This window comes from Temnothorax longispinosus, chromosome 4 (genome assembly GCF_030848805.1).
Source record: "Temnothorax longispinosus isolate EJ_2023e chromosome 4, Tlon_JGU_v1, whole genome shotgun sequence".
Lineage (NCBI taxonomy): Eukaryota > Metazoa > Arthropoda > Insecta > Hymenoptera > Formicidae > Temnothorax > Temnothorax longispinosus.
The window spans coordinates 5,009,966-5,027,316 of NC_092361.1; the positions used below are offsets into that span (position 1 = coordinate 5,009,966).

Sequence of the window (17,351 nt, forward strand, 5' to 3'; positions counted from 1 at the left end):
AACTGAGTGACATCGCAACCGAAAAGAGGCATATAGTGATATCGTAGAATCGGAAAGTGAAGAGGAAGGGGCAGCACATTCGTCGACGCAAAAAAACTAAATTGGCGAGACGTTTTATGTATGGCACCAACTATTTCAAATGGTCCGTTATACCGCCGACGGAAAAAAGAGAAGAGAAGAATACAACAGAAGCAGACGAAGAATCGAATTATGAACCTGAAGTGTTGGGCGATACGAAGGATAAGGATACTCCAATAGAAGTATGGTCTCTTCTTTTTACTAATGAAATGCTAGATACAATAATAAGTTATACTAACACTGAGATTGCAAGAAGACAAAAAGGTTGTAAAACATTATCACCCGAAACTCATCTCGAGGAAATAAAAGCATTTATAGGAATTTTATACTTGTGCGGAGAAAACTGGGCTCCGTCTTTCGCAAAGAGACGTTAAGCCGTTGGTTCAAAGGGTTAAAGTGAGCGGAGAAGGATAGTATTGGTAGTAGATTGCGAACCCTGCGGGGATATGCAATAAATTACGAATGTACAAAAAAATGTCACAATTACAATTCACAAGTAAGATAATGTATATATATATATAATAATATATATATATATATATATATATATAATATATATATTTATATATATTTATATTATCTATATATTTATATATATATAAAATTGACACAATGCAAATACCACATGCAATATATAATCACTAAATAACTTTCTTACGTTTCTTCAATGCAACTTGCAATTAGCTCTAATTCCGCTGTCTGCAGATCAGTAAACCGTCTTCATCTTTTTCTTTAGAGTCTAATTGCTTCTGGTTCGTTAATTCAGAACAATTCTCGATCGTTGTAACGATCTCGCGTTATAAATTAAACTCGATTAAAGACTGAAACATTATCAGTGCAGAGACAGAGGTACCTTCTCCTTTATCTAATTCATTCTAGCCGTCGTAAACAAATTTTCGATATTATCGTTTGACAACGATAAACGATTCATAGAGTGATAGCTCTTTGGCACACTGGCGATTAATGAATAATGTCAGCGTTTCCGGCGGAACGAACTTAGATGTGGATGCGATCTAATTATTTTTTATATAAGATATATATAAAATAAGATATATATCTGGTATACAGATTGGTTTATATATAATATAAACCGGTAAAAGTATTAAAAATGATGGCAGGTAGGTATAGATATGACAGCAGCATTGTGTGCATGTATTATTTGGAGGTGAATATAGAAATGTGTCGGAGTAACTTATTCGTAGCGTATTATACGTGACTCTCGAGGGGCACCTTGAAAACCTTGGACGCGAGACTCGCGTCCGGCAATGACTGCGGCCGAGCAGCGTTGGTTACGTTAAAGACGACGTTGCTAGGCCCGCGAAAGCTTACCTCGATCAGAAAGCTTGTGTCGGCCATGCCAACTCGATTGGTGCTGAGATCGGGCGAGCTGGTTCTGAGCTGGCTCTTTTTCGGTCTATAGTCACTCCTGATGACCCTTTCGGCCTCCGACTGCAGTTTGTTATCGAGCCAGTGCACCTTGTCGAAGTCCTTGGTGCTGCCGACCGTGTGCCTTCGTTTGATTGACCGTTCCGACATTCCGTTCTTCCGCTTTAACTTCGTGGCGCTTTCCTTTCGCACCGATTGCCGCCGTTTGCTGATATTGCACTCGGTCTTCTCGGTCTTCGTCAATGATTCCGAGCGTTTCAGCTTGCTGCCCGGCGACTCCGATCGGTCGCCGGAATGTTTGTTCAAGCTCTCGGATCGTTTGAGCGGCGACAGCCTCTCAGTCGAATGCTTATTTAAGCTCTCCGATCTCTTCAATCGCGAGGTGGTGTTCTCGCATGTCCTCTTGTTCAGAGACTCCGACCGTTTCAGGCGGGACCTCGCCTGAGAATTCGTCAGGCTCTCAAATTTTTTCAGCTTGTTGGAGTAACTGGAGTCTCCGGTCTCGTAATAATGGTGGCTCCTACTGTTGTCCTCCACCTTTGCACTTACATCATTATTCTCCGATTTACTTTCCTGAAGCTCCTTCTCACTTGATAATTCGTATCGTTTCGGGTTTCCCGCGCGCAGACAATCATCCCCTTCATCCACATCTTTCTGTCCCTCGTTCTCCGTCGCATTATTTGTCATAGGCTTCGTTTCCAGCCTCTGCTTGTCGTTCGCGCCACGGTCGTTGTTCGGCGTGATGGACTCCGAAGGGTGCGGGATATTGTCGGCTACCGTTGAATCGGTGTCCTTCTCGGGAGCGTCCTGCGGTAAACGAAACGGAAAACTATAATAATAATGTCCGTTGGGATAATTCAAGGGTCACATTAACTATTTTTAACTATTACGTTTTGATTTGCATGATTTAAAATATGCGATACTATCTGACGTTAAACGAAATATGCGGTGCCATCTGACTTATGTTACACCTTAGAAATAACGACCGCGTATTTACGTGTATATCGTCGCATTCTTTTGGAGTTGCGTTTTCGCTTTCGCTAGAATGTAGATGAAAGTTCGTATAGACTTGAGATAATCGTTTCATTTCATTGCTCTGACGACGTTGATGGCTTCGGGAACTTGACAACGCGCGATATCGACTTACATCCTTCGGGCGAGCAAGGTGACTCTTGTCGAGCGATTTGTGAAGACTCGGGTCGCGATAGGCTTCCGTAGACGGATACTTGGTTCTCGGGGACGCACTCGGCTTCTGCTTCTGCTCCTGCTGCTCCGTGATGTCGTTCTTGTTGCAGGATGCTGATTCTGGAGGAGGCTGCGCTTGATTCGACGACTGATTGATGAGAGACCTCCACTTGCGATCAAACGTGGTTGTAAGGGTCGTTAGAAGGTCGCTACCTGTAACAGGAGATCCGTGTTAATCGCGCGGGATACACGAAGATCGACGCAAAAAAAAACACTCAAAGCACCGGTTACTTGGTCGGTTATTGTAACGAACATAATCGTGACACGATCGCTAAACGAGGTGAATATATGCCAGTAAGTGTATATGATGGCGCTTTGTTCGTCGCGCAACTGGTGAATTCTTGCGTGAGTGCATTCCTGCGAAACAAAATCGCTGCGAAAGAAAAACTGCAATAGAAATAATATGAATAATAAACAATGGCAGCATCGAAACATCGTCGACATCGAGTAAACGCAATTGTCACAAAAAAAACTGATTAATAAGTTATCATCTTCAATCTCTCATCACCATCCACGTTATCAGTTGGTTATCGTTATTAATAAAATTATCGTTGTTTCGACAGCTGTATACATTGCAACAGTAACATAATTAGCATCATCAACTTTCCTTTTTCTCGTGCTGAAGCATGAAAAAGATGAAGAAAACGCTACGTCCTTGGACGCGCGATTGAGAAAACGGGATGAGAAAGATACGTAGTTAGACGTATGTTTGTAAATGTTTGCAGATAATGCAACTTTCATAAAGAGCATCGTCTGGCAGCGGAGATTAAAAAGAAGAAAAAAGGAGACATAAGAAAAAAAAGAATAGGCGAAGGATATGCGAAGTATATAAAAATATCTGAAAAACAATACATGAACAATATTGCTGAAAATCATACACTTAAAAATATACCTAACAAAAAAGTGCTAAAAAAAAATACTGAAACAATACTAGTAAAAAAAAAAAAAAAACAGAAGCGGTATCCGTTAAAATCGCCAAGTGATTCATCGTCGCTTCTCAAAGCGAAAAACGACATATCTTTGCGCAAATATCTTTCATTTTAGATAACGTGTTACGTAACAAGTTTCGCAATTAGTGGCGCCGCACATGTTATAGAGTCCATTCATGATCATACGCTCAAACATCCGAGCAGCACAAACGGCAAAAATAAAATAGCACGGGAAAATATTGCGGATTTCGTCGAGCGCACTCCTGCTCCGCCAGCGGGGACAAGACAGTTCCTGTCTAGCGGGGTGAAATAAAATAGAAAAAAAAAATAACAGAATGCATTCTGCAGCGTTATTGCGCACGTGAAAGCCATTATGAGTCATTATGAGACTCGCTCACATTTCCCTCGACGACAAGTCACGTGTGAATATTAACGGAGTTTACAGTAAGTTTACCACGTTGATGACAGTCGGCGAGAGATGAGAAACGCGGACGAGATGCGGGTAGATGCGTAAACGCGAGAGAAATGAATGAGATGCGGACGTGTGACACGGACGATACAATAGACGGTTAGTCGTAGGAAAGTATTATACAAACAACGGTATATATGTTTATGTATGTGTGTAAACGCGTGCTTAGTAGGGTGTGTAAACTGAAAGATAGTGTGTGTCAAAGCCATTCGGGTGAGCCAGCTGTCAGCTCGTCGGACATCTCGGATGCTGGATGCGGCTGGGTTTTCCAGACCACTCTTGGTCTGGCAGCGGACCTGGAATTTACCTCGGAGGAATCGGTTTAGAGTCTTGGCGGTGGCGGGCTCGTTGTTCGCCGATGATGCGGTAGTTGCTGCAGACGCGACAGCAGTTGCCAGCGATGATGCTGCTGCTGCTGCGGCTGCTGTTGTTGCTCCTGCTGCTGCTGCTGCTGGCACCGACACGGGCACGGGCATTGGCATTGGGACCGCTGTGACCGGCACTGGCATTGACATTGGCGACTGGGTCGGTGTCTTCGCGGCGGTGCCACCGGGACTTGCGGTACCGTATAGGTGGGACGATATGTACCACCAAAAGCCCGCGCTTGCTGTGTGCCTACACGTGGTATTCAACCATTCGTTTCGTCATTCGCATCGTCATACAATTCGTGGCGGCCGGCGCGGCAGAGCACAAATTCTCTTCCTCTCGTCTTCCTCCTTTGCGTCTGGACCCACCGTCTATGTTTCTATGGCTTTTTCTATCCGAGCTGTTTATATTCTTATCCGAGGTGTATTCCTCTCGAGCCGAGATTTGGCATCGCGATCGATTGTCGCGCGGGAGATCCAATGCTCCAGAAAAAAAAAAGGAAATAAACGTTTTGCACGACGGAGAGGCCGGGAACTTGGGACACTGAACTTGGCGAAAAGAAAAAATAAATAAAAAGAGAGAGAGGCGCGGAGATCAAGAAGAGCGAAGAGAAACGAATTTTAAGCGTCCTTTCTCAGCCGCGATTGAGCATCGACGGATTTATTTCCTTGTCCCTTTTGCAGCCCATGGATCTTCGAAGGAATACGCCGTCTCGGGCCAACATATAATCGTATTCTTTTCGGGCGTGTCTGATCGCAAAGACGTAGACTGAGGCGGGCAGACAATCAGTTTATAACTAAGAGCACAATCAATCGGCACAGGCAAGTCGTTAACGATAGAATAGAACAGGCAGACGAGCAGTAAGATAAGTGTGATATTCGGAAATGCGCACGTGTGTGTGACGAAGAAGGTGCGAGACTAGGATTACTTTCGCTAACAATCAGAGCAGCCGCCCCATCGAAATACCGTTTGCGTGGTCACGCGTGAGAAAATGCCTTCAAATTCATCGTTAAGAAATTACTCGTGACGAGACGTAAAGTGTGACTCTTCTAAGAAGATTTCATCATCATTGTGAGAGCAAGCAATGATCGAAGAATCATTCGAAGCGCTTACGATCCTCGAAGGACATGCATGCGACGAGAATAAACTATTTGTCCGACAATTTGCATAGTCAGCGTCAAAGGGGCTTGGATACTTTCTTTTTTAATTATTTTCGCAACGTATCCGGTACCCAACAGGGGATTTTTGTTTCTCTTATTGGATATCAGATACAAAAGTTATTAAAAAAAAAATGTCTCGAACTTTTCAACGCTGATTACACATATATATGGCTACGGTCAACGTGTAGCCCAGTCAATAGAGACATTTAAATGGAATTAATTCCGGAAAGCAATTTTTTTTTTTTTATTGTTTCGGAGGGTCATATGTAGTCTAAAACCGGATTTTCGGGTTTCTAACCCTGGAGTGTTAGCCGCCATTTTGATTAGAAGGGTGATTTTGTAAATATCTCGCTTATTTTCAACTTTAGAGTGAAAGTGGTAATAACCAAACTTGTAGAAAATTTAATAGGTACTCTACAATTTTGATCCTTATCATTTTTCACCTAGGATCGATATTTTGGATCTTAGACTCGAAAGTGGGGGATAAATTTTTTTTATTTTTTTATTTTTTGAATAAACGCGCCATAAACTCTACCCCCGCGGTGGTGTGGAAAAGATGTTTTTCATTATACCAAGTAAATAAATAAATAAATAAGAAAAACCACTTTCGAGTCTAAAACCCGAAATATCGATCCTATAAGGTGAAAAATGATAAGGACCAAAATTGTAGAGTATTAAATTTTCTACAAGTTTAGTTATTACCACTTTCACTCTAAAGTTGAAAATAAGCGAGATATTTACAAAATCACCCTTCTAAATCAAAATGGCGGCTAACGCTCCAGGATTAGAATCCCGAAAATCCGGTTTTAGACTACCCATGAACCTCCAAAACAATAAAAAAAAAATCGTTTCCCGGAATTAATTCCATTTCAACGGCTTTTTCGGGCTCTATTGACTGGGCTAGTGACGCTACAAATGCTTCGAAGCATTCCTCTTCTCTTTTCTTTCAATGAAGAAAGAAGGAGAAGAAGAACGCTCCAAAGCATTTGTAGCGTCACGTTGACCGTAGCCTAAGTATAGAGAAACCATCGAAGATCGCAGAAGCAGCCAATCGTGTGACGTAAATCTGTTTTTCTTAACGCCGAAAGCCAAAGAGTGGCATGCAGCACATGACAACATCGTACAAATAGAGGATCGGCCAAAAGGCGCGATGTGTAAGGGAGTAAGAGCCACTTCGACCAAATCCGATTAACTTAATCGGTCGATTAAACTAATCGGAAATGATCGAAATGACCCTAACTCTAGAACGATATATGTATAGGTATATATCGTATTTCTTCTTCTTTCTTTAATTCATCATCCTCTTTGTGGCTGACCCTCCTTGCGCTTGGTCGCGAAAATACGAGATGATATATTTTTGTAAAATTAAATGTTTTCATTACAAGAAGCCTCGTGTGTCGTGGTAAAGACGTGTTCGTACTAAAGAATATGCGAAACAAGTTGCTACGTTCTGAACTGTGTTCGCGCGATGATGAATGGCGCAAACGTAAGAAAGTCGAAAGGTTTCCGCACAATGACGGTGATAACTTTGTAACATACACTTTATAATCGTATAAGTAAATCGAAAAAAATCGCTTGAAGCAAATAAGAAGAGGAATGTACCTAGAAAGCTTTTTGTTAATAGTGAGTATCTTCTGTGTCCACTGCAGAAAACAAGATCCTGCTACACTCACCGATCGTCAGAAGCGATATTATACAGAGAAAAAAGATATAAAAAGAGAATATGAATAGAGATAGATATATAATAACGGGATAGAGAGTACGCGTCCTAATTATACACGTGAATTTGAGAAACAAGAGTCGAATATATATCCACGGAGAAACGAAATGAGACAAACAAGATAGAGTACACTCAATACATGTACATACAGTGAATACGTTACTATACTGAAAGACGCAACTTTAATTCTCGCGTAACGTTTTTTTAAAAATCGATATATACGAATAGATATAAGATGTTGCAGAAATAGCAACGAAATTGTCTTTCTGGTCATGTATCGCTAATCGCTACTCTTCACGCATCTTGCGTAGCTCTATTTGTACATATAACATGTAATACACAACATATACAATATATAAACCTTTTATCGATCCCTTAAATTCCGATTATCAGCACCGTTTTTCATATATGTTATTCGCTAATTATTTATGGATATCCCTGCTGAATAGCGAGCAAGAAAACATAGATACAGTTTCACGTATCTATTGCAATATGACTCTGAGATATATTGACAGCACGAAAGATTTGTTTCGATATCTAGTGCATATGAAGACTCAGAATAGCATCACGTGAAATTATAAAAGAATGCGATACTAACCATCATCCGAGCCATCACCGGGAACGCCTCGTTGCTGCTGTGATGGTGACGGAGAGGACTGCGAGAGATTGTGAACCTCGTGCAAGGAATCCAGACTTCCGTATCGAACTGGTGGCAAACAAATCGACTCCATCGACGGCTATAAACGCCAACGAATCCGTGTAAGTAGGCAAATTCGATTAGTCGAACAATAAATGTCGACGATAAAAAACATTTTTGTCAAATAGCAAGGTAATATGCAAGTAAATTCTTACAGGAAAGAGAAAGTTTACTACCATACTGACTTTGACGAATATCAGAATAAAAAAAGAATTGGCTTACATCTTTAACATGCCACGACCGCTCAAGTATAAATGTAATTGTTATTAACTTACATCTTTATCCGTTTTAAATTTCTTAATGACTCCGTTATTCATCTTCTCCCCCAGTATGCTAGTCAGTTGATTAGTAGCTTGTGCTTTTTGGTGCATCATGGGCTGTTGTTGCACGGCTATTGATAGCGGTGGTCTCGTGGTCGAACGCGATCTGCCGTGTCTTTCGGACAAATCTATCAATGATTTATCGGCAAGTCTCTCGTTCAGACTAGACAGACGTTCCGACAAGAGGCTCGGCGACACCGTAGTATCGACTATACTGTCGAGCAGATCGTCATTCTCCATCTCTCGTTTCGCCAATTGCCACTCTATCTCGATCCTTCGTCTCTCCTCCTCCCTCTTCTCGGCTTCGAGCCTCTGTCGATGCTGGTCTCTCTGCAGCATCGCTTTCGTTTCTTCCTCAAATCTCCGTACTCTCTCCTGCGTGGTCGCACTTAAACCAGCGTACGTTAAAATAGCTATTTCGTCGTTACTTTGCTTCGTCTGGTTAGATGCGTTGCTGGACACAGTGGAGCCCGTTTCCGCTGAACTTAAACCAGTGTCGATCGATAATCTCGTGGAGTCTACAGATGGTGGCGCGGATTGAAATGCGTACTTGGTACGACTCGACGAACACGTTCCGTGTGACGAACCACTGTTATTACTGTCAACCGACAGGGAACGATCCGTAGAATGATTCGGTTGACTCTTGCTCTCATGCATCTGCACGATCTCACTGACGGAACACTGTCGTTCATTTAAAGCCATACTCTGTCGTCGAATCGTCTGCAAATTCTCCGATTCTTGTTTCAACTTGACCTAATTTATTAAATATTAAATTAATATATTAATATATTATAGATGAAATTGATAGATGAAAGAGTAGAGAGATAGATTACGATTAGTACCAACCTTATCGTTATCGTGTTCACTGTTATCGATTTCGTCCTGATTTTTTCGTCTTCTTTGTATCTTTTTATTAGCTGCGGATATGATTGAAGATACAATGTCTTTAGCAGATGCCATGTCGCGCATGCCTGTTTAATCACAGCAAAAAAATAGACGAGATAAATATATTGCTTTTATAGATAAAATATACAACACGATTCAACTGTTATTGTTCAAAGTGCTAGCAATGTCAGTGATAAAATAAAAAGAGAATGGGATAAAGTTTGCGTTTAAGATAAATACATGAAAGACAAGAAGTGTGAGAAAAAAGTGACTAGATATAAAATAATACATAAGAAAGAGTAGATGTGATATAATACATAAGAAATAATACATAATACAATAATATATAATACATAAGAAATAAGAAATAAAATAGAAATAATATACCTTCGATTTTCTGAATATTGTTTAAAAGAAGACTATGATTGGATGCTGGTTCAACTTCGCAACTGTCGGTCGGAAGGCTTAAATTTACGCTTAATCTGCTCAAGTCGTCTAGATCGTCCTCTGAGAAGAACCAATCGACCTGAAACACATTGAACCGAAATACACATCGATATTTTATACTAGGATTTTATTAAGAAAACGGCGTTTTCCTATTTTAACAAAGACCTACATTGTTCAGCAGACTCTCGACTATCCTACATTGATGCGACATATCGGTGACCATGGTGACCATATTATCTCTTGAACCACTCGCCCGCACCAGTGTTGGCCCGAAAACGATGGCTAAATTCTTTGCCTCCATTTTGTTGATCTCACTGTGCTCCACTATCTTCTTTAGATGCTGCATTAAATATTTCAGTGTCTCAAAGTGATGTTCCGGAAGATCTCGTAATAATTTTCGTATCGTGGTCATTCTCCTCTGCGGATCTTCTATCTTATCGGCGTCGATGAACATGGGATATAGATCCGCCGTGAGCAAAGAATCGGGAAGTTGACGGAAGAACGATTTCAGCAACGACGATATTACATTAACATCGCTCCATTTCGGATCCTGGAAAAAAATAAGTCTCAGAAAAATAATCACACCCATCTCGGAGGCTCTATCAGATAGGATACCTGGAAGTTGATGTTCTCGAATCCTCTGTTGACATTGTCTGTGAGCTGACCGATCGCAGCGGTGTTTCCTGGCACTCTATAGATTCCGACAACCTCAAGACCTCTTGCCTCGACGATACTCGTGCACATTTCGACGATCAGTGGCACGTACTCGGAAAACGAAGACGCTGGACAGATCTCGAGGGGCACCTTGAAAGTGGCCCCTTCTGGCGGTGATTGCGCCGTGGGGGAGGATGGCGCGCCGCCGGCTTGACCGTGCATCCTTCTGAACTGTTTCGCCATTCGTCCTTTCCAAGTCTTCGACTTGGGCGACGGTAAAGGTTCCACCATCTGATTACTCGGCTTGCGCGTCTTGTTCACTGGCGATTGACCTGTTGGCGATCGATTCCTAAACGATGTTAGTTTCTTGATGCCTTTATGACTCGGCAGAGGACTCAATCTTTGGACGTTGTTCGGAGGAACGCCGCTATTCGGAGTTGTGGGACCTGTCGGAGTTTGCGGAACGGCTTGCTGCTTCGACGTACAAGATATAGCGTCCTGTAAAGGAATATACTTTTATGAGAAATGTGGCAAGGAAGCTGAATTCAGAATCGTCAAAACGGGAACAGCAAAGGCCAATATACTGAATTTTCGTGATATCTCTGCATCTTTATCTATTTTTTTTTGTTTTTAACTTAAATAACGATTTCGCAAAAAATATCCTATAATTAATGCTTACCGATGATCTTTCTGCAGCGGCGTGAGAATGAAGTGACCTTAACCAGAGGGCCATGGATGCCGCATCCTCGGTTTGTAAAAGCACCTCTGCCGTAGGATTTGCCACTCTCAACACGTGTTTCCGTTTCGTGTAATCTTCGGCAACGTCGACCACGGAGCACCTGACATCGACACTTTGTCCTGCATTTGTTTCGCTCTCGGTGCTCAACGAAGGACTTTGTAACGACTAAAATATTGCACCAACAAAATATTGTGCTCTTATGTATGACGGCTGCTGAACGATACATAAACAGTAATGTTTAAGCATTATTCACCTGACTATGACGATCCTTGTAAAAATAAATTATAGGACCACGAAGAACACCCCAAACTTGCTTCCAGGAACGATCGGTAGATCGCTGAAATATCATTAAATACAGTTAAAAAATATGTATTCAATGCATTCTAACGCATCTAACAATAAATATAATTCTTTTGTTGAGCTTGTGATCTTACCTTGCCATCGAGCACTGTGAATTTGACATGGAGTGTTCCCTCCCGTTCTACTGGTTCAGCATCCTTCGCAGTTTCGTCGCAGCTGTTTGACGTTACAGCAATGCTGTTACTGAAAAAGAAACGAAGCCGTTTGAATCTGTTGCTTGCAAGCAAATGTACGTATCAATTTCTTTTTAAGTACAAAATGATGCAGTCGCGGATATCTTCGATTTCAGAGACAACGGAAGAAATTTTATCGTAGTATTGTTCACAACTACATTCTCTTTATATTCATTCTCATATTTTTTTTAAACTGAAAACGACACTGAAAACAGCGGTCACATCGATTTTCAGCTTATTAGTGTCATTCCGTTAATAACATTAAAAATAAACATTAGTAACATTAAACATATATAACATTAATTTGTTCATCTAAATGTCTCCCGAGTGAAACGAATTATTCGAAAAAAAATAAACTTTCGTCTACTGCCAATACATTTAAATGGAAAAAAATGCATTAAAGAGAATATTACTTATGGAGAAATAAATTCAAATCACATGAAATAAAATTAAATAAGCAACAAATTAAATAGCTCAAAAGAAATTAAATAAAAAGTAAACAAGCATAATGAATCAAGAAAGTTGATAATTTCTTAATAAAGATATAAACTGAATATATCACAGTCTTGCAATACGTATGCATTAATTGCTCGCGAGTGGCGTTAGATAAGATATCCTTTCTTGTTTATTATTTCTACTGTGATAAGGGACATACGTCCACAGAGACATAAAATACGTCACATTCCTGTTCGTGGCACTAATATTAAAGTCATGTTGTCTATGTTATGCTGTTCTAGACTTCCTGAATAGATAGATATGTTCGTGTACAACTCTCATGCTTCTATCGACATTGCAACGCGATTATTCGTCACTCGCCACCGTTTACAGGCAGGTAAATGGCGCAAACGTACACATATATAGAAACGACGAGCGGATCGAGAGTGAGAGCGAGGACAAATGTACATTAGCTTAGAGGAGGAGATGCGGAGCATAGATAATGCAACTTTTTCCGTGCTTCTCAAACGGAATCTTTCGCCCTCACCGATGATGAGAGTTTCGATGTAAGGATGCAACCTGCGTCATATCTTCGAAGATGCGTCGCAAAGGCGTTATGTCGCTCGGAAATAACGGCGGCCGCCATCGTCTATGCGCACTGGAAACATGGACACGAACAGGTGCAGGCTTCGAGACATACTTACAATTAACACCTTCGAGCTAACAACGATATTACCACGTTGCTCCTCCGATAGGAAAATTGCGTAAATATTGTACAATAATTGCGTTATTCAATTGAGAGAAATTTCACAATTATTGTGCTAAGATAATTCCTCATAATGCAGCGTTCTTGCCGGCATAAAATTTCTGAATAATATTTGCACAAATATTGAGAAATTTAATTTTGGGTTTAAATTTTGTACAATCATTTTAACATTAAGGCCAGTTTTACAAATGTCGGTTAACTGTAATTTTCGGTTAAACTCACTCTTCGTCTCATTCTAAGGGGGCAGTTAGATGAAGAGTGAGTTTAACCGAAGGTTACAGAGTTAACCGACGTTGATGAAACTGGCCTTTAGAAGCAAAATCTTAATTATTTCGCAATTTCTTTTAAAATTTAATTTTGCAAATATTCCGCTAAGATAGTTCCTCATATTGTTGTCTTGCTGAAATACTATTTAGAAATAAATTGTGCAAATATTTATCAATATTTGCACAAAGGTTTAAATTTCTACTTATATGACGAAATCGGGATAAAATTGAGAATGCTGCAATTATGTCCCAATATTTGCAGCAACACTAATGAATCTTTTCCTATCGGGGTCGTTACTTCACCTCGCGCGAGCGAACCTTACGAGAAGCACGGGAGGGGAAAACGTGTTGTTGACGATATCTTTGTGTGTTCAAGGAAAGACAAATCGGTGGCTTAAAATCAGCACATTCGAATGTCATCGCGGCGTCGAGACTCGAGATGCTCGTATCAAAAGATTACTTTACTTTCTGTGAATGTGAACGGGTTCGGAATCGCTGAGCTCCAGATCGCTATCAACGTGCATTCGTTCGCCCCAGGTTGCCTTCAGATACGAAACCCGTCTGGTAGCACGATCCTCGTCACCTATTAAATTACGATTATATCGATTATAATGATTATAAACCTGTTTTCTCTTTTTGTTTCATGAAATTGTAATCGTAACGCTTCCTCTCTTTTAACATGTTTTGAAGTTTCGACATTAGATTTATAATTATCACGAGTACTCGTTGATGAAGGCTTGAAATCGAAATATTCGACAAATAAATAACTCATTTGTTTAAGAAGATGTCGTTTAAAACTACAATACTGTTATGCTTCAATGCGCATGTAAAAACAATGGTCTCTTTCCGGATGGATTTCACGCTGAATCATAATAGCATTGTCAAGTGGAGATTTCTTTATATAACTGATTTATTACGTGCGAGAGAAGTTTCTGGTGCAAGTGCGCGCGCTTATAATTTCGATAAAACGCGTCCACATCGCGCTTGAAGCGTGCGTCGCAATAATTGCACGTAATGTTAAAAATATCCTCATCGTTCGAACTCACTGATCTGTGCATTCTTCTGTCGCCTAAGTACCGCAGCGTTATTGGTCGAAGCGTTGGGTGAAGAACCATTGACTGGTGCTGAAAAAGAAATCAATGGGACGATTATTAACGCTTTATGCTCGACCTTTATGTAACGTGGATATGTGTGAGTAGTGATGTATATCTGTAAAACGTAAGTGATAGCGGCCAAAGGGACTAACCGATTTGCAGTTTGGCCGACTGTAAATAATTGTCCTGATTGCGGTAGGCTTTATTGTTGTCCTCGGTGCTACCTTCCTCCTCGGCGGTCTGCCACGTATGCCTGGCGTTGCTCCGTGCCGCTGGACCGTTCGTAGCCTCCCAGGACTCCGCGCTGTTGCTGCGTGCTCTCAAACGCACTGATTCTGTCTCCATAGTAGGCACATCTGCTCGATTAAACGACGGGATTATTATAGCATCGTTACGGCGTATTATTATATTTCTTGTACAAATGACTGCTGATCAACATCTATCGCTTTGTTAATAACCAACGGAAGTAGAGTATAATATTATATATAGCGTGTGCGGCTGTGTTGTTGTCGCTATGTAGAAGCACCAGCGGATACGTCGTTGCTATTTTGAATTACCCACATATCATAAGAAGCTGGGCAACAAAAACGTCGGGTGCAAGGGGGCAGTTAATGTCCCCTTTGTGCATAATGTTACGTCGACAAATTCCGGTGTATCACGGCTTTATCCGATTACTTCCGCTTGGAAGCAATCTCGCGCGTCTCTTCCAAACACGGTTTTAAACGATAAAAATGAATTATTAAAACTAATTGCGATTTTATCTATGTTACGATTTTATCTATGTAGGGATAATAAACATGTACCTATTTTTGTCTTAGTTAGAGCGTGAGAAGCGGGTAAGGTGTATTAATTATTGTATCATCTATCATATTAACATTACATTATTAACGCCAAATCGTGATCGCGGTCCACACTGAATGCGAACGAATCACTGACAGCACAAGAGCGGCACAAGACGACAATGCACAAGCAGTATTCGATACAGCTTCTTAATTTTATCTACCTTTACTCTCTTTATAATCGGCTGGTGGCTCGCAATGGATATGCTTGCTGCCTATAGGAATTATTCTGTTGCCTGTCAATGCTGCACCTAAACGATGACACTTGTTTACTGAGCATTGATCTGACAATTAGCATTATTAATTTGATCTAATCCTAATTAATCGTGAAATTCATAGCGATTGCCGATTACCATCGAAACGTCGGTCGATAGAAGTTTACACAATTCAATATTTGGATTGATGCAAAAGTTTTGTCGTTTTTTCATGGAGTTTTGTGCTAAATAAAGTCATCCAAATTATTGCTTGAGGATTGAAAAGATTTCCTTAGATGAAGAAATAAATGTATTGAAGGCAGTAGCGATAATTTTGCTTGAATTTTGTTACAACTTTATCTGACAAATGTGACGCCAATCATTTCGCATCAATTTAACAGGAAAATGAAAAGGCGATTACATTGTGCTTACCAGTGTCAAGAGATTTCGTTTCTCTGGCCGGTAATCTTCTCGAGTCCTGGTTCTCGGCTTTCGACTCGAACTCTCGTTTTCGCACAGCTACATTCGGTACACTTCTCTTGTTTGACAATCTGGACAATTCGCTCTTGTAAAGATTCGTTCGATCACCAGCGGGCTCATCCTCGTCGCTCAGCAAACGACCGGACTCGAACTGTTTAGCGCGTCTCGAGACGATCTGCAAGCCCTGCGGCGGTACCGGAAATCTGTCGTTGCCGGCTTTCTTGTCCGGTCCCGGGGAAGATGGTAGCGACGAGGAACCGTTTCGCGTCTCTTGTGACGTCTGTTGCTGATTTGTACTAATGTTCTCGTGTATTCTCGACAGGATGCTGACGAAACTACCTTTGCCAGCGCCTCGGTATTGCTGTTCCTTCGCGAGCTCGTTGTCATAGAGAAGCGATGGCGAGTAACAATGATCTCCAGCTACAGACTGATTGTCTCCAAGTTGTTGATCGTTGCGCGGCTTCGAATACTCAGAGTTAGAGTCCACGTCCTTTATCCTCTGCACGCTCTGATTTGACGGCTTATTCAAACTCGTGACGGTCTTGGTAACGATATTCCTCTCTTGAGACCTTCTCGTAGGAGATTGCTGTCTCTGCTGTTGTTCATTCTGACCCGGCGGCCAGATTTGTCTCTGCAGCTTTTGCGGCCTTGCGTAGAATTCCCTCTGAATCACCGCGGATTGATCGATGTTCGGTAGCAGCGACGGCTCGACAGACCAACCGACGGGATAACTCGGCCGCCGCAGAAATTCCGCCTTCTGCTCGAAGCTCTTACGGAGTCTGTTCATAATGACGGAATCGTCGGAGCACTCGTTGCCGGTTAGAGTCGAATTTGAATCGTAGGGAGACATGCTGTCCTTGCTAGCGGCGGGCGACGAGTCTCGTCTCGATTCCATGCTCAATCTGCTGGACTCGCTCGATCTCAGCGCGTCGATGCTGCCGTAACTCGCCATCTCAGAATCAATGTTGCCGCTGCCCTCACTGGCTCGTCGAGCCACCATTCGCTTGATCGGCCGGTAGATCGGCACCTGCGGCTCTGCTTGCGAGACCGGATAACGTAACAAAGACGGCTGGTAATAATGCTGTGGATGGTGCTCGCTGACGCGCACACGCTCGTAAATCGGATCGTTGATTCTGTCGTAGAGCTGTTCGTTGCTTGGCCGTGAGTACACCGACTCGGGCCGCGTCCTATCATACAGATCGTATTTCGAATCCAGGGACAATCGGCCGCTCGGTTGCACATTATCCTCACGCAGCAACTGCAATTTCCTCCCCGGAACTCGAGAGTCCTCCGAAAGATCGTATAATGCGCTTGCTTCCGAGATGCCTCTTCGTTGCTGCTGTTTCTGTTGCTGCAATGCGTTCGCGATTTGAGATTCCATGATCGGAAATTGAGACATCGTTGACGGCGACATCCTGCACATCGCTTCCTCTTGATGATTTGGACTCTCGGACGACGGTAGAGAACAAACCCAAGATTGTCGCGTTCTCGGCGATCCGCCCGGGATCATGCTGCTCATCGACTTGCGTTGTTTCTGCGATAGTCTCTCCGGGGAACGCAATCGCGGTCGTTGATTCGTTTCAGGATTATGCGCCGTATCGCCAAAGTACTAGAAAGTTTAGAAAGATATCCGTATTAATAATTGTTTA

The 17,351-nt window shown here is 41.8% G+C and overlaps 1 protein-coding gene across 11 annotated transcripts in view; it reads right to left on the reverse strand.

Annotated features, from left to right (window-relative positions):
• Positions 1 to 17,351, reverse strand: part of Rhogap19d (Rho GTPase activating protein at 19D) — a 35,329-nt gene that overhangs the window by 4,702 nt on the left and 13,276 nt on the right. For 7 of the 11 annotated variants that reach the window (XM_071777284.1, XM_071777286.1, XM_071777287.1 and 4 more), the window contains 19 exons: positions 15,655 to 17,311; positions 15,193 to 15,279; positions 14,342 to 14,545; positions 14,142 to 14,219; positions 13,561 to 13,678; positions 12,611 to 12,721; positions 11,530 to 11,638; positions 11,349 to 11,432; positions 11,036 to 11,260; positions 10,318 to 10,854; positions 9,872 to 10,252; positions 9,643 to 9,781; positions 9,217 to 9,341; positions 8,326 to 9,123; positions 7,952 to 8,090; positions 7,236 to 7,296; positions 4,415 to 4,722; positions 2,612 to 2,862; positions 231 to 2,271 (listed from right to left, as the gene is read on the reverse strand). In XM_071777284.1, coding sequence (XP_071633385.1) covers positions 1,285 to 2,271; positions 2,612 to 2,862; positions 4,415 to 4,722; positions 7,236 to 7,296; positions 7,952 to 8,090; positions 8,326 to 9,123; positions 9,217 to 9,341; positions 9,643 to 9,781; positions 9,872 to 10,252; positions 10,318 to 10,854; positions 11,036 to 11,260; positions 11,349 to 11,432; positions 11,530 to 11,638; positions 12,611 to 12,721; positions 13,561 to 13,678; positions 14,142 to 14,219; positions 14,342 to 14,545; positions 15,193 to 15,279; positions 15,655 to 17,311 — 6,399 coding nt within the window. In that variant the 3' untranslated portion in view covers positions 231 to 1,284. Of the gene's footprint in view, positions 1 to 230; positions 2,272 to 2,611; positions 2,863 to 4,414; positions 4,723 to 7,235; positions 7,297 to 7,951; positions 8,091 to 8,325; positions 9,124 to 9,216; positions 9,342 to 9,642; positions 9,782 to 9,871; positions 10,253 to 10,317; positions 10,855 to 11,035; positions 11,261 to 11,348; positions 11,433 to 11,529; positions 11,639 to 12,610; positions 12,722 to 13,560; positions 13,679 to 14,141; positions 14,220 to 14,341; positions 14,546 to 15,192; positions 15,280 to 15,654; positions 17,312 to 17,351 lie in introns of those variants that run through there. The other 4 variants (XM_071777290.1, XM_071777291.1, XM_071777294.1 and 1 more) reach the window with 4 other exon arrangements.